This window comes from Heterocephalus glaber, unplaced genomic scaffold, assembly GCF_053883595.1.
Source record: "Heterocephalus glaber isolate CG9 unplaced genomic scaffold, H.glaber_assembly_v1.0 deba00001608, whole genome shotgun sequence".
Classification (NCBI taxonomy): domain Eukaryota; kingdom Metazoa; phylum Chordata; class Mammalia; order Rodentia; family Bathyergidae; genus Heterocephalus; species Heterocephalus glaber.
Genome location: NW_028258379.1, coordinates 11335883 through 11360083, shown reverse-complemented (window position 1 = coordinate 11360083; position 24201 = coordinate 11335883). Strand labels below are relative to the sequence as shown.

Sequence of the window (24201 nt, the reverse complement as noted above, 5' to 3'; positions counted from 1 at the left end):
GGGAGATTTAGTCCTGGGGATATGGTGATACAGTTCACTAGATGGAGAGAGAGAAGCGGGGGTATTGTGGTGGAGAAAATGGAGGGTAATGATGTATGATCCAGTTTGGGGTAATAATGAAGGTAGCCAAAGATATCCAGATAGATCTATCTGAAATGCTTTGAACAAGCTGTTCAGAAAGTTCTGAGGGAAGCGATGGATCCAAGAACCATGAGGATGCAAAAAATGACTGCAGGAGTGGAGTACATGAAATGACTGTGGAAAGACCTTAGAGTGAGAGAAGACCACTGAGGAATACTGACTTTTTAAAAGATGACCAGAGGTAGAGAAACAGAAGAGACAGAGAAGGAGTGGCCTGAGAAGAAAGAAAACAGAGGGAGAAGGGAGTTACAGATGCCAAAGGGCTAGGAGGAGGAGCCATGGCAAAAGGTTATCAAGAGGTCCTGTTCATAGCAATTAGTCCAATAATATGGTTATTCTTTCTCTGTCTGTGTCTTTTAGTTGAATTGATAAGAAATACTTCCTGACCACCTACAGTATGGATTTTATGGGCTGAATCACGACTCTCTTCAACTCAGTTTAGGTGTTGATGCCTGCTATGGTTTGACCATCCCTTCCTAAACTACTGTTGAAATTTAATTGCCACTGTGACTATATTAAGAGGTGGGATTGGCCGGGGATTTAGCTCAGTGGTTCCGCCGCCTGCCTCGCAAGCGCAAGAACCCGAGTTCGATCCCCGGTACCAAAAAAAAAAAAAAAAAAAAGAGGTGGGACTATTAAGAGGTTATTGGGCCATGAGGGTCGTGCAGAAGGGGTCCCTGGCAAAAAGAATGAGTTCAGCCCAATTTCCTCTCTCTCTTTTCTTCTGTTTTATTTTGGTGAACTCCTACCAAGTTGAATCCATTGTTATTTTGTTTCTTACAATAACAGGCAAGTGGGTGTTCTAAGTAATAGATCCAGGATGGGGCTAAACTGTAGTAGAAACTGGTTTGTACTATACACAATGGTAACTATACACAATGGTAACTGGCCTTTTAGATGGAAGAATGGTGACTAAGAAAAAGAACAAATATTTACTGAGTGTCATATGCTAAGTATTGTGTTATTATTGTGGATTATTTTATTTAACTTGTATAATGGCTCCATAAGGTAGGTATTATTTTTAACCTCATCTTAATGTACAGATTAAGATACAGAGAATTTATGTCACTCATCCAAGGGCACACAACAAGTAATAGAGTCAGGATTTCAATCTAAGTCAGTTGTTCTTAACCAGAGGTACTTTTGTCCCTCAGAAGACATTTGGCAATGTTTGGAGGGATTTTTAGTTTTCACAAATGGGCATGGTGGGCAAAGGATAGTGTTCCAGTGAAGTACTAATGTTGCTAAACATCCAAATATGCACAGGACAGTCCTTTGAAGAAAGAATTGTTTGGGCCAGGGATTTAGCTCAGTGGTTCCACCACCTGCCTCACAAGTGCAAGGTCTCGAGTTCAATCCCCAGTACCAAAAAAAAAAAAAGGAAAGAATTGTTTTCTACCAAATTCCAGCGGTGCTGAGGTCAGGCATCCCTGAGATATAGTCTGTGCAAAGATCCTCTCTTTTTATTACAACAAATAGGGAGGTGGGAGTTAAAAATGATATAGTATGAATATAATATCATGCAAGAGTTGTTTTGGGAAGGGCCGGGGATTTAGCTCAGTGGTTTCGACACCTGCTGTGCAAGCGCAAGGACCCAAGTTTGATCCCCGGTACCAAAAAAACCCCCCAAAAAACAAGAATTGTTTTGGGAAGCTAGATCTGGAGTGGTGAGAAAGATGAGCTGGAGATGGGAGAAACTGAAACTAAAAAGACTACGCCAGCCACAGACAAGGTCCAGGGGAGAGGCAGGAAGGACCTGGAGAGGTGGGTAGTAGGCTCCAGGAGGTTGAAAGAATTGAGTGCCCAGGGGCAAGAGCTTGTCAGCAGAAAGCATGCAGAGGACGGGAGAGGCAGGGAGAAGTGAGGACAGACAGGATAATGGTGACTCTTCTCTCCATCGTTTTCCCCTCCCTCCTTCCTTCCTCTTCCTCCTGTCTCCTTCTTTTTTCACCTGTCCCTCTTCCTTTTCTTTTTCTCCCATCTCCCCCATCTGCCTCTGCTTCTCTGTCTTCTATCCCACTAACACTTCCTCTGCCAGGTATGCTGTTTTCCTCTGAAAACAAAGCTCCTGGCTGTGGGCCTAAGCTCTCATGCCCAATAAAGGCAACATGGAAAAATCTGTTTCCTCAGTTCTGTCCACTGTGATAAGAGCCAGTGAGCTCCCACAGGGACAGCAGCAGAATCTGACACATCTTTTGAATCTTGCCATTCTCTCCATTTCCTGTGCATAGAGTGGTTTAAAAACTTTGACCAGCATCTAGGATTATTATAAAGAAAGACACATGGTTCCTGAAAGAACCCCGAGGGAATTTCTAACCTGAGGGAGGAGGAAGGAAATCTTTTGTCTCCCTCTTGCTGTTTCCTCTGGAGCATTTGCCAAAGGACATTGGCATGTTGTCAAGGCATGCTGGGGACCTTTGGGGGGCCTCCTTCCTTTCTTTGCCCCTGGACTTTTCCTGTCCTGGAAACCTGCTGCCTCTTCAGAGCCAGGGAACTGGCGTTCCTGGCATGGCTTGAGCCCACTACCAGAAGCATTTGCCTTTGGACTCCAGCTCTGCTACTCTGCCCTTCTCTTCACAGGACCTGGATAGCCCTTTTGAGAGATGGCTGGTATCTCATGCCTTTGGAAACATTTGGTGAATAAGAAGGCTGTAATGAGCAGGGAATGGTGGCCCTTGCCTATAATTCCAGCAACTCAGGAGGCTGAGATGGGAGGATCCCAAGTTGGAGACCAGTCTGGGCAACTTAAAAGAAAAAAAAAATCTTTTTTTTTTAAAAGGGCTGGGGATGTAGCTCAGTGGTACAGCACCCTTGCGGGGGAAGAGAAGAAGAAGAAGAAGAAGAAGAAGAAGAAGAAGAAGAAGAAGAAGAAGAAGAAGAAGAAGAAGAAGAAGAAGAAGAAGAAGAAGAAGAAGAAGAGGAGGAGGAGGAGGAGGAGGAGGAGGAGGAGGAGGAGGAGGAGGAGGAGGAGGAGGAGGAAGAGGAAGAAGAGGAAGAGGAGGAGAAAGAGGAGGAAGAAGAAGAGCAAGAAGAAGAGGAAGAAGAAGAGGAAGAAGAAGAAGAGGAAGAGGAAGAAGAAGAGGAAGAAGAAGAAGAGGAAGAAGAAGTAGAGGAAGAGGAAGGAGAAGAGGAAGAGGAAGGAGAAGAGGAAGGAGAAGGAGAAGAGGAAGGAGAAGGAGAAGAGGAAGGAGAAGAAGGAGAAGGAGAAGGAGAAGAAGAAGAAGAAGAAGAAGAAGAAGAAGAAGAAGAAGAAGAAGAAGAAGAAGAAGAAGAAGAAGAAGAAGAAGAAGAAGAAGAAGAAGAAAAGGAAGAAGAAAGAAGAGAAAGAGAAGGAAGGCAGCAGAGGCTGCTACGAGGAGCTGATTGCTTTTAGGGCGCACAGCTGAAACTGGCAGCTATCCAGGCTGCCCTGATCAATGATCCGGAGGGCAAGTGAGTACCTCTGAGCTAAGGCTGGCTCCCAGCCCCACCCGCCTGGCTTCTACATGCTGTATCTGTTTCCCCTTTGCTCTTCATTCAGCCTGGGTACAGTCCTCTCCGCTAGGTCCCACTGCTGACCTACTCTCTCTCTCTTTCTTTAGTGTCCTCTTCCCACTTGCACACCACAGCATCTTTAATGAGAGTGAGCCTTGGAGCACGGAGGAAAGTCCAAGCTCCTCTTTGGCTTCTGACTCTCAGTGCCCCCTATGTGTGCCATTCCTCTCCGTTATTCCGGCATCGGCCTCCCCATACAGGTCTCCATCCATCACGCCACCTGTCTAATGGAAGAATTAGGCACAGTCCTGGGTATCTTCAGTGGGCTCATGGCATGGTGTTTTGGAACATAAAGCACTCTGGACCTCAGGAGCTTAGCTCGGAGTCTGGGCCTTGTTCCTTACATGCAGCTCTGGGTATGTGAACAAACTTTATACTCACACATTTCCCCAGCCTGTACTGTGAGACTCACAATGGTATTTACCTCATAGAGTTAAGAGGACTAAATGAGTAAAGTATGTAACAATTTGGGAAATGCTTGGCACTTGATACGTTTTATAAAAATTAGGTTATTATTGTCTATATGAAAACAAACTGATGTGCTGAAGCTCAAAAAGGACATCTTCTGCTGGTACAAGAGCACTCTCCTCACCATGGCATGCCAAATCAACAGCTATCGGGTGACCAAGTTATTGGTGGACGAGACCAGATCAGTGTCTGCTGATATCAGAATAGTGAGGCGGACATTGATGGTGACCAGTTTGAGCCAAATGCTGCACAGGCAGGGTTGATGTTTCCATACGCACAGACAATGGGATGAGCATCAGGCCCAGCCATCTAGGAGAACAGAGAGCATGGGACTTAAAGGGTATGAAAATTAATCTTCATTGTCAATTTGACTGGCTTGGGAGCCACCCAGGAGATTAACAAAGCACACTTCTTGGTATGTCTGGGTGAGTAATGGAGGTGTGACCTTGGGGAACATATCTGGCCCCTGGCTCCTTCCCCTCTGGCTCTCCCCCTGTTCCCTACTTTCTGGCTTCAATTAATTAAGTAGCTTCACTCCACCATGCCCTTCTGCCATGATGTTTCTGCTCTGGAGCCAGCTGACCATGGACTGAAACCTCTCAAACTGTGAGCCACAATAAGCTTCTCCTTCTTTAAGCTGCAGGCGTCAGGTATTTTGTCCCAGCAGCAAGAAGCTGATTAATACAAGTAGCTAAGATGGAAAATGTGTGCTTCCCTAGGAAACTGCTTGAGGAAGGGTAAGCAGAACTCACTTCATGTGGAGGGCTGTTGAGGTCCTCAGTACAATGCACGGGCTCTTCTTTCCTCTTCCAAGAGAAACAGTCCCTCGGAAACGCCTCTGATAGCAGCCACACTGGAGGGTGCATGAGTTAAAGCTCCTATGTGTCTTCTCTGTTTTCAGGATAGAAAGCTCTGCTTTTTATTAAAGAAACAATATCATCACCCAACAGTGTCATCAAGGCAGATGTTTGAGGTCCAGGATCTCCTGCTTGGTGTCTCTGGCTTAATGGGGAGCCACTTCCCAAAGGAGGAGCAGCAGGACACTCTGGGATACTGGGGCACAGCTCATTCTGGGGCATAACTCACATCTGTGATCCCCGGAGTTGCCCATGGACCTGGCTTTTCCAGGGACTCTGCCTGGAGTCTTCTTTCCTCCCTGGCTGCTTTTTGTGAAGGGCTATGGGCAGGGGAGGTGTCTAGGGGAGTGGGAGTAAACAAATTGAAATGCAGGGATGTGATGCCATTGCTTGGGGCAAGAAAAATTGTAACAGAGAAGGGAGCAGGCTCCAAGGTTCCTCTCCCCTTCCCCAGTCTCACCTCAGGCATCCAAGGCAGCTGTGCTGCCTGGGACATGTGACCAGCCTAGGACCAGCTGTTCTGCCTGGGACCAGTAGAAAGGAAGAGAAATGCCTAAGCCAAACTTCGAAGAGCCAACTCTTTAGGATTCTTCTCCTGGCACTGTCTATAGCATTGACAAGCTAATGGCAGGATGGGGGACTTCTGATGCTGGAGTCATAGGAAAACCAGGAGCTTGTAACGGGCAGGTGTGCACCTACTGTGGTGGCAGTGCCCACATCCTTATATAGACTTATGGTCTCCTTGGGCTCAGGAAGGAACCAGACTTCCACAAAACACAGTCAATCACATGGCTGGGCAGGGATGCAGCCCCAGTGACTCAGCAGAAAGAGTTCCCAGCGAGGATCTAGCCTGAAGAATATCTGAGGCCAGGGTGTAGCCGTTGGATCTATTTGCATTTTTACACTTTATCAGCAATGCCCTGCCTGCTTACCCATTCATTGACACAAGTGTTGTGTTTTTCATTCTCAAGTAAAATGCTGCGCAGAAGTATCCTCAAGTCAAATCCCTTACCCTTGGGAGAGATCTCCATAACAGTGCCAGATATTAATCATTTTATGGCAGGAATATCAAGGAAGTCCTGGAGTCCAGGAGAAGGGGCCTCTGTTGGCTCAGAACAGTGTCATTTAGCAGCTTGGAAGAAAAATTTTAATATTTTAAAAATTCTATATTTATACACGTGTTGGCTTAATGCTAGCTCCGCCTTCCTCCCACCAATACCTTATTGCATCAGAATTCTGGGACTACCCTTGCCTACACATTAAAGAAATCCCTTCTCTCATCTCCAAATCCCTACTTTCTTCAATGTGAGCTTCAGCAGACTTGGACTGTGAGAAATCTGCTTTTCCAGTGTTCTGGCCAGAGCCTCATTGGTCGATACTGGTGTGACTCCTTCCTCACTAGCTCAGTCCCAGCTATTTCCCTTCATATGCCTCATGCCATCCAAAAGGAGCTTCTGGCTGTTTCTTTTCGAACACACCCAAGCATTCCTGTCTGCATGCCTTTGCGCATGTGGTTTTCTCTACAAGGATGCCCTTTTTCTCTTTTCTCATTGTGTCCAAATCACACACATCTTTTAAGGCCCCCTCAAATGGCACCATGCCAGTTACCAACTATTCCTCTGCTAAAAAATGATCCCTCTATGTTCTCTGATGCCCTAAAACTTAAAAAAAAAAAAAAATCTCAGCATGCTACTTAGAATTTTATGATCATTATCACCTGATAAGAGTTTATTGAGAATTTACTGTATTCCATGAAAATAGTCTGTGCTTTGCAAGTTCATTTGCATTTCTATCTTGTGAAATAGTACTTTATGCCTATTTTCTTCCTTTCCAGGTTATAGTCATAAAGTAAATGGGATTTGGAATCAAACTGATGGGCTTGGACACTAATTTCATTAATGGCTGTTGGACTTTGAACAAATTAGCTTCTCCAAGCCTCAGCTTTCTTGTTGGTGAGCACAAACAATAACGCCTCATATGGAGTAACTGTATTACATGAAATAATAATTGCCAGAATTTTTTGAATACATATTATGTGCTGGGCAATGCTCCAAGTACCTTTTCTGTATCATCTTATTTAATAATTTAAATCCTCACAACAACCCTATGAGGGTAATAATAGTTCCCTTACTTCATGGAGTCCACCTAAGACAAAAAAGATAGTAAGTATGAGAGCCAGAAGAAGATCTTGCCTTTAGAATCCTAACTTTTAATCATTACCAACAACTGCCTCCCTAGTGTGGATAATGTCCACCCCAAGTGAGGCTAGACAATGTTTGTATAGTATAGTACTTAGTCCAGTATCTGGTAAGCATTTCATCAGTACAGCAGGTATTCTTATTCCCATTCTTTTTTTTCTTTGGTACCGGGGATTGAACTCGGGACCTTGTGCTTGCGCGGCAGCTAAATCCCTGGCCCCTTATTCCCATTCTTATTGTTGAGGGCAGAGGTCTGGACTGTGCTTCTTTGTTTCTCCACAGCTTGCAGTTGCTAAACAGATTCCCTGTGCTAGGGATCATGCTAAATCTAACCCCAGAAAATGAACAATGAGCAACTGAATGAATGATGGTTGAAGTGGGTGCGAAAACTGATGAACAGTGGGCAAAGGTTATCTGAAAAAGAGATTGTTAGCTAGGCAAGAGGATGTTGGGGCAGAGGAGAGACTCCAGGGAGCTGGCTTATGCCCAGTAGTCGTCAGTATTTTCATTAATGGCTTAAAAGATGGAGTGCAGAGTGTGCTAATCAGATTGGTGAAGCCTTCGAGGCTGCATAGAAGCTGCTGAGCACTTAGGAGGCAAGCTGGAGCTTGCAGACAGTACTTGACAAATAAGAGAAATAAACAGAGTCAATAAACAGAGTTTAAGAAGCTGCAGACTTCAAGTGGCTCCAAGGGAGCAGCTGCCACTAATGGATCTGACCAGAGAAGCCTTGGGCTCACTCTGCTCCAGGTTTCCCCCAGCTTGCTTGCCTCTCTGGACTGAGTCAGAATAAGCTGTACACAGTGTCCTTGACAAGGGCACTGGTTTGTGCCTAGAGGCTGCATGGATGAAGCCCCTACTCCGAAGACTAACTGTGCCCAAATTCCTTCCTGGCCTTTCCCTTCATCACCCTATCCATGTGTCTACTGTGTCTCAGTGGAGAGAAAGAGATCGCTCCTTCTGCTCCCCGAAGACTCACCATTCAGTGGACACATCATCTTGCCTATGCTGCCCCATCCCGGCCCACCAAATAGTTCTGGCCTTCCCTGCTTCCTCCATGGTCTCACCCTTGACTTTCTTTTCCCACTGGGGCTGCCTCGCAAATTACTTCAACCTCAGTTGGTCACAGGAAGATGAATCGGGTGTGGGAAGAGGGAGAAAGAGGCAATATGATCTGGTGAAGAAGCCCCACATCTCCTCTGCAAGCTCCTGGAGGAAGACAGTCAGAGTGAACTGGCTGTTATAGAAATTAAGGGGTTTTGGAATCCCAGCTTCATTTTTTTTTTTTTTTTTTTTAACAGAAGTACTTGTCTTCTCTGAGACAAGTCCTTTTGGTTACAAACACATAATTGAAAACCCTTGATTTATCTTAACATTGGAGTACTTGGAAGAGTAAGAGAGAGTCTCATGAAATCTGGGAGCTGGAGATTTAGCCAGGCCCTCAGGGACAAGATGCAGCATGGATAAGCTGCTGTGGGCTAATGCCTCATTGGTCTTTTCTGGAGACACAGAGTTCTCTGCTCTTGATTTTCCTGGTAATTTTAGTTTCTTCTTTGTTAATTGGCCAAGTGTACCATCATCAGACAGTGATGTTCCAGTCCCACCTCTTGAAGGGCCTCACAGTGAAGACACATATTTGTACCCAAATCTACATTTCTAAGAAAAAGAAATTAACCGTCTCACCGGGGTCTGGTTCCTACACTGGCCCAATCAGCAGAGCTGGCCTGACGGGTGGAATATGCTGGGTACCAACATGCCAGCCAGAGCCTGCCATCGGACATAGGTGCCAGGGTCTCACAGAAGAGAAAATCACTCTGTTAGGTTGCATACAGTCTTTAAGCCTCAATTTATCATGTGAAAATAGAATAATATTACCTACCTAATGATCAGAAAAAAAACCCTACATAAATTGCCTAGCAGCACAGATGATAATAAAAAGTGCTGCCATTTGTTGAATAACTGCTTGTGTTCAAGATCAGCTTCACTGAGTTGGTGGGAAGATCCCTGAGTTGGTGGGGTAGACTTGGGTATGGAAGGAAGCTCAGAAGGGACAGACCAAAGAGATGAGAGTACTGAGAACGTATCTCCATTTGTTTGTCTTTAGAGACAGACAGAGCTGTAAACAGCTGGGGATGTAGATGCTCAAGTGTTACTGGCAGGAGGCCTGACACCTAGTTCCCAGCTGGAGAACTAGTCCCTGCTCCCATGCCATGGGTTTAAGCACTTAAACCATCCTTTCATTCATTCTTTCTTTGAACAGATATTAGTTGAGTACTTATTATGTGCTAGGTACTATTCCAGTGCTAGAGATACAGTGCTATATGAATCCTAGTAGACATGAAAACAATAAGACAAATACATAAAATATGTAATATGTTACGGGAAAGTATTAAAGTGAAGAAATAAAGTGAGAAAGAGGCTTATGAAGTGTCAACCAGATGGCTGAATTTTAAATAAGGTTAGCCAGGGAGGACCTCACTAAGAAGATATCTTTTCATTAAAGTTCTTGAAAATAGTGATGAACCGAGCCATGTGATCTAGGGTGGGTGGGGGGAAATTCTGAACAAAGAGAACGGTCAGTGCAAAAGTCCTGAGGTGGGAAATTGCCTGGCACTATCAAGGGGTCACAGGGAGGATACCAGTGTTGCTGGCACAGATGGGGGGTGGCACTTGATAAAGTCATAGCGTCATAGGACCAGATTGTGCTGGACCCCGTACTTCACAAGGTATCTTAGTTACTTTCTTGTCACTGGGACAAAACACCCAACATTCACAATTTAAAGAAAGAAAGGCTTATTTTTGGCTCACAGTTTGTAGATGTTTCAGTCCATAGTTCCATAGGTGACTGGCACTAATGCAGGGCAGCAAGGCAGAGGGGCTTGGCAGAGGAGAAACAACTCATGGCATGGCAGTGGGCAGCAGAGAGAGGCTATGGGGAAGAGCAAGGGAGTCACGAACTCTTCCAGGCCACACCCACAGTGACCCACCTCTTCCCACCAGGCTTCACCTCCCAACATCACACCCAGCTATAAACCCATCAGTGGACTAATCCAGCGGTGAGATGAGCATCACACACTCATGATCCAATCACCTCCCCGAAGCCCCATCTATGAGTGCACAGGGCTTTGGAGGGACATCCAGATACAAACCATAACACATAGAGAGGATTTTATCCAAGTGAGAGGGAAGCCATTGGAGGGTTTTAAGTGGAATGAAATGATCTCAATCAAGTTTTAATGGAATCATTTTGGAATAGACTTCAGGGGTCAAGGACAGATGTAGTAGGGTATTGCCAGGGAGCTAGAAGTCATGTTTTAGAGCTTCTGTAAGTCAAGGGTGACTGCTTGTTGTCAGAGCCATGGCTTCTGTGAGTCAGGAGGCTCTACACCCAGGTCCTTCAGGAAGAGGGAGGAGGAATTATTATTGTGGCAGCAGTTCTCTTTCTATTTAGTTACCTGACGGCCAAGCCCAAAAGGCACTCCTTCTTTGCTTTCTTAGTTTTGCAGTACAAACAGGAGTCCCAGGATTGAGCTTCAACCCAGGAAAATAAGTTGCTAACCCAGAAGTGTGTGAAAGAACCAGGGCCAGTGAGAAGCACTGAACTCGGATTCCCAGTCCTGTCCCCATGGGTCTGTTTAAAAGGGAGTCAATTAAAAGAACTCCTTTCTAGCTCTAAAGTCTATAAATTTGCCCCCATGGAAGTGTTATGCTGAGATATTTACTTAGCTGGGCTTTGGGCTTCTTCACTGTCCTCATTCTTTGAAGTTGAGCCTCCTATAAATCAAGAGAGGTAGGTAAACTGCCTTTTCCCAGGATGGCATGCTGACAGAGAGCATGCCTTTGAGCTAGATTACCAGACCGGGGCCTGAAAAGCTTGTCACTTTCAAGCCTGGGTAAAAATGTTCTTCTCTGAGGCAAGAAAAAGTGAGTCAGCAGAAATGAGCCAGGGAAGGTGACACCTGCAGAGTTTAGTTTCCTTGTTTTCAGTTGATTTTATTCTCAAGTTTCCTGTGTGCTATCTTTTCAGGAAACAAATGAAACTTCTCTGTCACCTCCAGGGCTGTATGAAAGACAAAGGGAAAGGCTGCTTTAATCTGAGAAGTGGGCCTGTTTGTGTTTGGAATGTTACTGGCCACCCTTTCTTCACTAGCTCCATTTGGGCCATCAGCCTGGTGGAAGGGGCTGTCAAGAAAGAACCTGCGTGCCCCTGAAGATGGGGCAATTCCTCCTCTTCATGGTAACACAGGGCCTAGAGGCCATCTGGAAAGCACCCTGGGAGTTGCTCCTTCAAGCTAAAGATGTGAAAGCCCAAATTCTCCCTCCAGGCCTCCTGAACTATATAACCCTCAAGACCACATTTCCTGAATGGTCCCTACCTGCACGATGTTGGTTTGCTAGTTACTCAGTTTGCTGTTACTTTTGTCACTGGAGGAGAAGGAAAAGGAGGAGGAGGAAGGGAGGAGGAGGAGGAGTCATGTACCATATAGTTGTTTCTCCTCAACTGAGTCTCAATGAACAAACTGTCAGAATTAGAGTTCACTTGAGGATTTTTGCTTTTGGGTGCAAAAGTTCTGATGTTTACACAGTGATGGGATGGGTGAAATGCAAAGTGAGAGCAGCCAAGGCTGAGGAAAGGCTGGACTTTCCTTAAGTACCTTTAGTGCATAGTTGGCTCTCAATTTAAGCTTTGTGTGAAAGTGAGCAACACACAAATAGCTCTAGCCATTTAACTTCTTCTTGCTCTTGCTCTTTGTTGTAAGCTCTTTCCCTAACTGTTAGCTGTTGAGGGGCCAGTGGGTTAGAAACACTATTATTTGCCTATCATCAAGGATGCAAAAGTAAGACACATGGTCTCTGCCCTTGATGATATTAATGGGGACTCAATTACCTGCTGAACATTTCACTGAATGGCTGGCGATTTCCTGAAAAACTTCCAGGGGGCTCTTCTTAGAACAAGCTAGGTCTGACTTTTTGAGGTCACTGCTCAAATACGTCGTGACTGAGAACCTCTCTTTTTCTTCTAGCAAGATGATATAATGTTAAAGGGTTCAGTTCAAACACTTACCATACATACTCTTACTCCACACTTGCCATGTAAAAGCTCAAAGTTTTTCTCCTGAACGCCCATGCTAACCCTTTTATCTTGCTCTTTGTTCTTAGAAGTAGACACTTACCCATCAGAGCTCTGGTTTTCACCCCAAGAGATACTGGGATGTTTTAATGGACAAGAAGAAACTATCTGAGCTTTTCTTTCTTGGCTTCTCCATGTAATCACAAGTTACCAAGGCATCCCTGGTTTCCCATTCTTCACTCTTCTACATTCTTTTCTGTTCTATTCTGTTCTGTTCTATTCCACTGCCATTCTATTCAGAGACACAAAGGCATCGGCCAAGTCTAGACCTTCTGAACTGGTGAACTTCACCCTGGAGTTCATTTTTCCACTTTCTTCTTGCTCACTCTCACTCCCCACAGATCCTTGTATCTCAGACCATGAAGGGGTTGAAGAGTGAGACAGGAAAAATAAGCCACCCTGAGAGTGGGTGGGGCTGCCAGGTTACACATTAGGTCAACATGTAGTCTTCTCTTCAAAATCTCTAGGTCTTCATTCCCATTCTTGATAGGGCTCTGAGTCAGAGGAGTCCAAAAGGAGAAACTACATACAGATCTAAACAGACAAATGAGCCAGTGTGGGGTAAAGAGAGGCAGCTCCAACATGCTTCCTTGTAACAAGTGCTTCTTGGTTGGAAATCTTAGATTTTCTCTTCTTTAAGTGGCACCTGGTAGAATTATTATTTTTTTTATACCCAATTAAAGGTAAAACCCAACCCAAATGGCTAGGAGAGAAGTCATTCTATATTAAGTGGTTTCTTAGAGTTGGATAAAAGGCAGGAAGAGGGTCCAGGGCTTTTGCAAGGAGTTCTCCCTCTGGGTCCTAGTGGACCTAAATGTCTCTCTTTCCTCTTGTTTCATCAGCAAACATGTATTGAGTAACTAAGATATGCAGGAGTAAGTTCTCCTGCCTGGAATATCCATCCCTCTCTCCTCCTTTCTTAATGACTGTTTATCCTTCAGACTACAACTCCCTGTGAGGTGTTTTTCCTTTGAATGGGGATAGACTTAAAGTGGAAACTCCCTAAGTCTTAGGGTCTCATAGTCCAGTTATTCAGGAGGCTGAGGTAGGAGGATCTCAAGTTCAAGTCCAGTTTGGGCAACTGAGCAAGATCTTGTCTCAAAAGAAAATTTTTTTTAAATGGGCTGGGGATATAGCTCAGTGGCACAGCACATGCCTAGCATGTGTGAGGCCCTGGGTTCGAGTCCCATTATCACAAGAAAAAGAATCCTCATACATGAAAAGGCACTAACAAGTGTTCAGATCTTTCCCTGAAAATCACTTTTGATGTAGAGAACAAAAGAAAGCATGGGCTTCTGCAGCGAGTGGGAGGAGGGACTATGAAGGGTTCCATGCAGACTGGCTGGGAGGCTCAGATATCCTTTCAGGGATATCTGAATCTCAGATATCAATTTGGCCAATTTCTAAAGTGCTGAAGATGCTCAAAATTATACAGGCTTATCCTGTACATTTAGAACCTAATGCAGTTTTCCAGGCTAAGAAGAGATGAAAGCTCTGAGAAGAGGATGTGGGAGCCCCCGACATCAGAAGGAGAATGGACCATTTACCATTCCAGGACACAACTTCCCACATCACACTGGGCCAAGAATTTGAGTCTTGGAGTAAGACAACCTAGGATCACATCTTGGTATTTCTGCTTATTACTGTAGTTGCCTGACTTTGGGCAATTTATTTAACTTCACTGGGTCTCAAGTTCCTCATCAATAACATGGAGGTTAAAATAATAGCTACTTCATAAGGTGATGTTTATAAACCCAATATGGTTAGCAAAACACAGGTCTGGTAAATAGTAGTCACAGATGTTTCCTATTATAGGATTGGATTATTATGGAGGGAAGAAAATGAAGGACTAAATGGTAGGGTTGTGGTAAGAATTATAAGGGGTGGTTGGAGTTGGAAGTGGAGTGGGTGGGTGAAGTCCTTATTCTGGTTCCCAAGATGTTTGGAATGGTGAAACACTCAAAAGTCTCAGTCACATTTAAGCATACTGTAGTTTATTTATAGGCACCGTGTGTCTAGATAACAATATGGGGAGAGGGAGTATCTGGGCGGAGGACTGGAAATTACCTGACTCTGAAGGCTGTCTACTTTGGGAGTCGGGGTACTGTGTACCCTCCTCTCGGAGAGCTGTCCACAGATCAGCTGCATGGCATCACCTGGAATCTTGTTAGGTAGAATCGTGGGTCCTGATCCAGGCCCACTGAATCAAAATCTGCCTTTTAACAAGATCGCCAGGTGATTCCTGGTATCTTAAAACAGGGTGGTGCGGGGAGCTGCTGGGATTTTAAAGCTCTTTATCGTAGGACAGAAATGCTACCAGGTGATGTTAAGAACCTGATTATGTTCTAATTTTAAGTGAAATTTATACTTGAATGGGCCTATCTTTGAATAAAGTCTTTGTAGATGGCAATTGCATCACTATATGCCTTTGATATATCCAATATCCCTGGCCTTCGTACAAATATATGCAAATATATATACACACACACACACATACACACACACTGTAACAACAGCAATATTCATTATAAATATTAATCACGACATAGTTCCTATATTAGTGGATTCATTAGACATTTCCCTAATGCATAATTTCTATTAATAGTCTTATTAAATATTCTTCTATTGCCAGAGGATGCAGGGAATCAGTTCAAGCAACCTCCAGCAGTCCTAACCAGAGACTTCAAGTCTCTGTGTAGTGAATCCCAGAAGGACCGAGCACCACGTTAAGAAGACTTTTGCTGTGTCTGTCATATTTTGTTGGACATTTCACTACTCTGTGCCTCAGTTTCTCATCTGCAAAATGAGACATGATTGGTTAAGAGGGTTTATTTATCTATCTATCTATCTATCAGTACCAGGGATCAAACTCAGGACCTTGTGCTTGCCAGGCAGGTGTGGCACCACTCAGCTACATCCCCAGCCTGGTTAAGAGGATTTTGCCTTACCGAACACACTCTCTGCTTCCTTCTCTCTTTTTGTTATAACCTTCCTTTTTCTAAAGAGTCTTTGTGTTCTTTTAATAAGAAGCTGTGTAAATCTGGGCAGGTGTACGCTTAGACCCAGGCTAGGACTGTGGGGCTTAATGGTTCCAAAGACAGCTGTGGTTACAAGGAATGGACAGGGAATGGAAAAAAATTTAGCCTTTGTGCAAGCTCAATGCTGGCTACTATGGTACTTTAGTACCCTAAGTTACCTCATGCTCCACTGCAGACAAGGTGTCTGTTCCATGCTTACTGACACCGTGTGCCAAATGCACCACTGGCATGCTTTTTTAATCTCCTCATTTCCTGTCATAGAAATTTCCATTAAATGCCAGTCTGCCATAAACTTGTTACCATGCCTGATGGTTGGATACTCCATCCCCATTGTCTTATCTCATATCTTCATTTTCATGCATTGTCATTCATGCAAATAGATTTGTGGCTCAGGAAGGACCAGCATACCCTAGCATGTATTTATAGAATAGTAAAACTAAGCCAGACACAGTGGCAAGCTCTTGGACTCCCAGCTACTAGGGAAGCTGAGGTAGGAGGATGGCTTGAGCCCAGGAGTTTGAGACCAGCCTGGGCAACATGGTGAAACCCTGACTTAGAACAAACACAAGACAATGAGATCCTATAGTAGTTCAGTGATTCTCAAATATCAGTCTATGAACAAGGACCAGAATTTTAGCTTCTAAAAAAATACTATTTCCTAGATTTATATGTTCAAAAATGCTTGCTAGGTGATTCTGAAACCCTGGCAGATTTTTGTCTTACCTTCACTCATTTTTAGATGAAATAAAGAAAGGTAAAGGGCACCTGTCACAAGGACAGCTAAAGATGGTAGGTCCTTGGCAGAATGGGTTAAGAAGCAAAATCCAACAATATGCTGCATACATGAAACACACTTAATTCAAAAGGAAACTCATAGACTGAAAGTTAAAGGGTGGAAAACAATACTCCATGCGACAGGAACCCGAAAAAAAGCAAGAGTAGCTATCCTCTTTGCAGATCAAGTAGATTTCAAACCAACACTGATTAAGAGAGACAAAGAAGAACACTGCATCCTTGTAAAGAGAAGAATCCAAGAGGAAGAGATGACAATCATAAATATGCACCAAACACTAGTGCGGGAGGTCCTGAGTCACGCAGAAGACGCCGAATCACCCCGCTGCAGACAGGCAGGTCTGCCCACACCCTGCCGAGGTCCCCAGTCGGGCAGAACACACGGCGAATCAGCCCGCTGCAGACAGGAGGGTCTGTGCACGCCCTACCGAGGTCCTGAGTCACGCGGAAGACACCGAATCACCCCACTGCAGACAGGCAGCCACCTGATTCCACATTACCAAGGCGCAGAGGACACCAGACCACCAGACCAAGGTACTGAGTCCCACTGTTCCTGGCCCAGAGGTAGGGGCTTCTAAGCCGTTGTCCCACTGCTCCTGGTCCAGAGGAAGGGGTTTCCCGGCCACCATCCCTCCGGCTGCTCCCCGCCCACAGGAAAGGGCTTTTGGGTCACCATCCCTACCGCTGCTCCAGGCCCCGTCCCACCTCACCCAGCTCAGAGGAGGTAATCCGTGCAGGCGCTAACAGCCCCCCGCCCCAGTCGAAATGAGAAAACACATAAATAAGTCTCAAAACCAGACTTCCAGATCACCTACAGCAACCCCAAGGGGAAATGAGATGGAACCCTCTGATACCTAAACACTAGTGCGCCCAACTATATAAAACAAATACTAACGGACATGAAAAGTCATATGTGCACTAATACAATTGTAGTGGGGGACCTCAACACCCTACTGTCACAAATAGATAGATCAACTAGACAAAAAGTAAGTAATGAAATACTAGAACTCAATCGAACTCTTGAACAAATGAACTTAACAGATGTTTACAGAGTGTTCCACCCCACAAAATCAGAATACACATTCTTCTCAGCTGCACATGGGTCATTCTCCAAAATAGACCACATACTCACACATAGAACATGTTTAAGTAAGTGCAAAGGAACTGAAGTTATCCCCTGTATATTATCAGACCATAGTGCAATGAAATTGGAGATCCACAGCAAAAGAAACCGGAAAAATTTCATAAACACGTGGAAATTGAACAACACACTTCTGAATAACCAATGGGTCACAGAGGAAATTAAAGAAGAAATCAGACAGTTCCTTCAATTAAATGACAATGACAATACAACATATCGGAATCTGTGGGACACAATGAAAGCAGTCTTATGAGGGAAATTCATAGCAGTGAATGTGCATATTAGGAAAACAGAAAGAGCCCAATTAAAAAACCTGATGCCGAACCCCAAGCTTCTAGAAAAAGAAGAGCAGGACAACCCCAAAGCTCATACAAGGGAGGAAATTATAAAGATTAGAGAAGAAATCAATGCAATGGAGACTAAGAGAATGATACAAAAAAATCAATGAAGCCAAGAGTTGGTTCTTCGAAAGAATCAACAAAATTGAAAAACCCTTAGCCAACCTTGTCAGAAAAAGGAAAGAAAAGGCCCGAATCCATGCAATTATAAATGAAAAGGGTGAAATTACAACAGACTCAGCAGAAATCCAGAGGATCATCAATACCTACTTCCAGAACCTATACGCCAATAAGATGGACAACACAGAAGAAATGGACAGATTCCTGGATACATATGAATTACCAAAGTTGAACGAAGAAGACCTAAAAATTCTGAACAACCCAATATCAACCAATGAAATTGAAAATGTAATTAAAAACTTATCAACTAAGAAAAGCCCGGGCCCTGATGGCTTCACTGCTGAATTCTACAAGACTTTTTTTTTTTTTTTTTTTTGGTACCAGGGATGGAACTCGAGTTCTTGCGCTTGCGCAGCAGGTGGCAAAACCACTGAGCTAAATCCCCGGCCCGTCTACAAGACATTTACAGAAGAACTGCTGCCACTACTGTTTAAACACTTCAATGAAATTGAAAAGGAAGCAATACTCCCAAATTCATTCCTGGAAGCAAGCATCACCTTGATCTCCAAAGGAGAGAAAGACCCAACTGAAAAAGAGAACTATAGGCCAATCTCACTAATGAACATAGATGCAAAAATCCTTAATAAGATACTGGCAAACAGAATGCAGAAGATCATCAAGAAGATCATACACCCTGATTAAGTGGGATTCATCCCAGGGATGCAGGGATGGTTCAACATACGCAAATCAATCAATGTAATACACTATATCAATAGAGCCAAGGACAAAACCCATATGATCATCTCAACAGATGCAGAAAAAGCAGTTGACAAAATCCAACATGCATTTATGATAAAAAAAAAAACCCTACAAAAAATTGGAATGGATGGTCTCTACCTCAAACTGATAGAAGCCATCTATGAAAAACCAACAGCCAATATCATACTAAATGGTCCAAAACTGAAATCCTTCACACTAAAATCAGGAACAAGACAAGGATGTCCACTATCACCACTCTTGTTCAATATAGTTCTGGAAACATTAGCCATGGCAATTAGACAAGAGAAAGAAATAAAAGGAATAAAGATAGGAAATGAAGAAGTCAAATTGTCATTATTTGCAGATGACATGATACTCTATATAGAAGACCCCAAGAACTCCACCAAAAGTCTTCTAGACTTAATAATCAAATTCAGTCAAGTAGCTGGTTACAAGGTCAACATACAAAAATCAATAGCTTTCCTCTACACGAATGACAGACTCACTGAGAGAGAAATAGGGCAAATAATTCCTTTCACAATAGCATCCAAAAAACTGAAATACCTAGGAATCAACCTAACAAAAGAAATCAAAGACCTCTTCTCTGAAAACTATGGCACCCTGAAAAGAGAGATTGAAGATGATATCAGAAAATGGACAGACATCCCCTGCTCTTGGGTAGGAAGGATTAATAGAGTGAAAATGGCCATACTTCCAAAACTGCTATATAGATTGAATGCAATTCCAATTGAGATCCCAGCAGCATACTTCATGGACCTTGAGAAAACAATCCAAAAATTCATTTGGAACAAGAAGAGACCCAGAATAGCAAAAGCAATTCTAGGTAACAGAGACATGGCAGGGGGTATCACATTCCCCAACCTGCAACAATACCACAAAGCTACTGTGATAAAAACAGCATGGTACTGGCAAAGAAACAGACCTGAGGAGCAGTGGAACAGATTAGAAGATACAAACAATGCCCGACACACTCAGCCATCTCATCTTCGATAAAGGAGCCAAATACCCTTACTGAAGGAAAGATAGCCTCTTTAATAAATGGTGCTGGAAAAATTGGGCTTCAACTTGCCAAAGATTAAAACTAGACCTATATCTCTCACCATGCACTAAACTAAAATCAAAATGGATTAAAGATCTAAATATTAAAATAGAAACTCTGAACCAGTTGGAACAGAGGTTAAGTAGAACCCTTGAAGACATCGATGTAGGAAATGATTTTATGAACAAAACCTCAGTCGCCCATGAACTAGCACAATCAACAAGTGGGATCTCTTCTTATTAAAAGGCTTCTTCACAGCAAGAGAAACCACCAGCAGTGTGAAGAGACAACCCACAATGTGGGAAAAAATCTTCACCTGCTCTTCCTCAGACAAAGATCTACTATCTCGAATCTATAAAGAACTTCAAAAGATCAGAACTCCCAAATTTAAAGACCGAATCGGAAAATGGGCATCTGAAATGAACAGACATTTCTCAGACAAAGAAGTAGAAATAGCAAATAAATACATGAAAAAATGTTCAACATCACTGGTCATGCGAGAGATGCAAATGAAAACAATGCTGAGATTCCACTTCACTCCAGAAAGAATGGCTGCTATCATGAAATCAACCAATAACAAATGCTGGCCGGGCTGTGGGGAAAGAGGAACCCTGCTCCACTGCTGGTGGGAGTGTAGACTGGTGCAAGCACTGGGGAAATCAGTATGGAGATACCTCAAAGAGCTAGGACTGGAAGTTCCATTTGACCCCGCTATTCCAGTGCTGGGGATCTTCCCCAAAGAATTAAAAGAATCATACCACAGTGATATATGTGCACCCATGTTCATAGCAGCACAGTTTGTAATAGCTAAAATTTGCAAACAGCCCAAATGTCCATCAACTGGAGACTGGATAAAGAAAATGTGTTTTTTTTTATAAAATGGAGTACTACTCAGCCATAAAAAATGAGAAATTAGAGACATTTATAGCTAAGTGGATACACATTGAGGCAATACTCTTAAGTGAAATCAATAGGACACACATGTGTAAATACCAAATAGTTTCTCTGGTGTGAGAAACTGAAAGTGTAAATAAGGACTAAATGTATAGTAGGTCATGTGAAATAGGAAGAAAAGGGGCAAAGGGGAAGGAAGTGGGAGGGCTAGGGGAAAGGATAGAAGGGAATGGGATTAATATGAGAAAATGGAAAAATAGGAACAAAATCTTTGTAAATAGGGAGGACTGGAGGGGTTGAAGGGAGGGCTGGGCAAGGGTGAAAAAAAAGAACCAAGAGAGACTATGTAAAGGTGCAAATTTCCAATGATGAATGTCATTATATTGTATACCTAAAATGTACCAGTGATTAGAATGAATAATGGATAATGCAAAATAGGAAGAAAAGGTCCAAAGGGGTAGGGGTAGTGGAAGGGGCAGGGGAAAGGAAAGAAGAGAAAGGAAAAATGATGAGAAATAGAAAAAATGGAAATAAAGTCTTTGTAAATAGGGAAAGGTGGAGGGCATGAAGGGAGGGCTAGGAATGGAGAAAAAATAAGAACCAAGATGCATTATATAAAGGTACAATTCCCGATGAGAAATGTAATTGTGTTGTTTACCTACAATGTACCAATAAAAGAATTTAATAAAAACAAACAAACAAACAAACAACAACAACAAAAAATGGTAGGTCCAGAGTTAGATCTCCTGTCATGGGAAACCTGCCTCCCTAAGTCCATACATGTATCAAAGAAGCAGAAGTCCTATAATGCTGAATCAGAAGTTATCAAAAAGTAAAACTTTAAGGAACATTTCAATAAGGGTACCTTTCTTAGAGTTCTTTCCTGAAAGACTGAACAATCTAACATGTCCCAACCCCATCCCCGCTTGGGACTGTCCTCACCCTGTACTCAAAGCCTCATTGCTTTGAAGCTGGGGTGAGGAAAGGGGCTAAGCATCCTCCTTGATTTCATAATTTCAGTAGCTTCTAACTTTAGGAAAATAAGTTTCGGTATAAGCTGCCTGACTCCATTTAGGACTTACCAAAACAAACCAAAGTGTAAAACCAGACCAAATAATAGCTTTAGCTCAAGATGGTTCAGATGACCCCAGAAACCTTCATGCCCTCTCCTACCTGGAGAGGCGGCTGAACAGCCCTCTGCTCTCCTCCCTGGGAGCTTTTTCTTCCCTCCACTTCAGTGGAGACTCTGCGTGACTGAGGCCTTCCTCTGAGCCCTGCCGGCTCCTGGGCACACATCTCACCTGCAGGTCCTCTCCCCATCTCCCTCTTTAAGTGTAGTGGAGCTCATGACACGCTACCCCAAAATATGACAGTGAGACCAGAATATGCTGCCCCGGAACACACCTTCCCACCATATTGAATAACCTCCTGGTTATTCTGAGGTGCTGCAGACGCAGGGGTAACCTGGGAAAGTTTCCCTTTTGTAAAAGAATTTTATATCTTCGAAGGAAATTTTCATTAGTCACAGGTATCTGCATCAGGAGGTAGCTGCTCCTGTATTTATCATCTGAGAGACTATTACTTGCACCATGAACCAATCTTTACTCAACGTGTCTCCTTGCTCTCCCCACCATAATTTGTCTCCGCTGCTCCCTAGAAATCCCAAGTCTCTATTCCTTTCTGTAGCTCAGCATGGTATATAAGCTCCAATGAACTAGCTCTTCAAGTCTCATATTTTTGTAGGACTCTTGCAAATACGTAGATAATTAAAATGCTTTTTCTCCTTTTTGTGGGCTTTATGTCAATTTAATTTGCAGTTCAGCTGAAGATCTTAGATGGGTAAAGGGAAGCCATTTCCCCTCCACTGTAAATTCATCCCAAAGAGTATTCTCCATAAGCATGGATTGTTTTCCTGGGTCTCCTTTGGGCCAGTGCCTGCTCTCACAATGGTTTCCCTCTCCTAAGCTTGAAAATTACAGGAAGGTTTCTAGTTACATACTCTGGGGCTGTATCTTTGTTCTTGTCTTATGTTGGACTAAGGATAGAAGGAATTATTAGCAAATCTGTCTATGACATAAAGTTGAAGAAATTAGCAGATATGGGTGGTGGAATTGGGACCAAAATGCCTACAACAGACTCTGAGCAAAGACTAAAAGTCAATGATTAAATTTAATAGAAAAAATGTTCTTTAAGATAAAAAGTTATAATACTATATTATTCCATTTACATGAATTTCAAAAACAATTTTTTGGAAAACTAATCTACAGGGATAGAAGTCAGAGTAGCTTTTCTTTTTGGTACCAGGGATGGAACTCAGGTCCTTGAGCTTGCCAGGTAGGCGCCGGAACCACTGAGCTAAATCCCCGGCCCCAGAGTAGCTTTTGAGGACTTGGGGGATTAAACTGATGGGGATGATAGAGAATTAGTGATTCGTTGTTGTTCTACATTATGACTGGTTTGTTGGTGCAGAAGTAAATTCATTTCACATCTGAGGACTGTGCCTTTCATGGTACAGTTGTTGCCTTCTTACTCACAGGGGATATGTTCTAGGACCCCCCCCAGTGGATCCCTGAAACTGCAGATAGAACTGAACCCCATATATATTATGTTTTTTCTATACATATATATCTATGAGAAAGTTTAATTCATAAATTAGGTACGGTAAGATATTAACAACAAAAAATAAAATAGAAGAATGAATATAACGTACTATAATATAAGTTATGTGACTATGCTCTCTCTCAAAATAAGATTATTGTGCTTTGACCTTGTCACTTAAAGGAAATACTTTATGGCTTCTCTTTGGCAAATCCAAATTGCCCTTTTCATTACTTCTGTACTTTGAGGACATTATTAAGCAAAACAAGGGCTACTGGAACACAAGCACTGTGCCACTGGGACAGTCGATCTGATAACTGAGACAGTTACTAATGACCAATGATGGGACTCGTACACAGTGTAGATTTGCTAGACCAAGGGATGATTCACAGACCAGGCAGGTTAGAATGGGACCGTGTGAGATTTTATCACACTACTCAGAACAGTGCATAATTTATAAATTATGAATTGCTTATTTCTGGAATTTTCCATTTGATATTTTCAAACTACAGTTGACACAAATAACTGAAATAGCAGTAAGTGAAACCATGGAGGGGGATACTGTAAGTAATTATAACTCAATAATATAAAAATGTAAAAAGTCTATGCTACAAGTAGAAGATATGGCTGCAAGCATACTACAGGCTAACTGTGAAGTGATCCGATTTTTTAAAAAAAGCTAGGCATCCACGCAATCCAAATATAGGGAGATGATGGTGGTCTCTTTATAGTTGGGTGTGCCACATTATAAAAGGGACAACAATAGACCGAAAAATAAGGCTTAGAGCTGGAAAACCTGCTAAGAGCAGAAGGGTTGAAGAAACTAAGCACGTACAGGCTGGGAAAATAGTAGAGAGCTCAGAGGGCTGTCCTTTGGACGTAGAACAATGTCATGCAGATGAGAAAACTATCCTGCTGTAGACAAGGCCAAAGGCAAGCTGTGGATGGAAGCTACTGAAAGACAGATTCCAGCCCAATGTAAGATGGTACATTCTAGCAAGTAGAACTACCTAAACATGGAATGGGTTGTCTTGGAGACAGGACTCCCTGGAAGTAGTCAGGAAGCAGCTAGAGAACCAATATGGAGAGTGATGGTTTCCTGAGAATCTACCATGTCCCAGGCACTCAACTA

At 43.2% G+C, this 24201-nt stretch overlaps 1 protein-coding gene across 3 annotated transcripts in view; it reads right to left on the bottom strand.

Moving 5' to 3' along the window:
- Positions 1 to 24201, bottom strand: part of Ttc9 (tetratricopeptide repeat domain 9) — a 109201-nt gene that overhangs the window by 48070 nt on the left and 36930 nt on the right. The window contains exons 4-6 of one of the 3 annotated variants that reach the window (XR_002390328.2): positions 10007 to 10127; positions 4896 to 5058; positions 3618 to 4452 (exon numbers count right to left, since the gene is read on the bottom strand). Coding sequence is in view for 1 of the 3 variants with exons in the window: in XM_087195339.1 (XP_087051465.1) it covers positions 10021 to 10127 (107 nt within the window). In the remaining 2 variants the exon portion in view is untranslated. Of the gene's footprint in view, positions 1 to 3617; positions 4453 to 4895; positions 5059 to 10006; positions 10128 to 24201 lie in introns of those variants that run through there. The other 2 variants (XR_015445021.1, XM_087195339.1) reach the window with 2 other exon arrangements.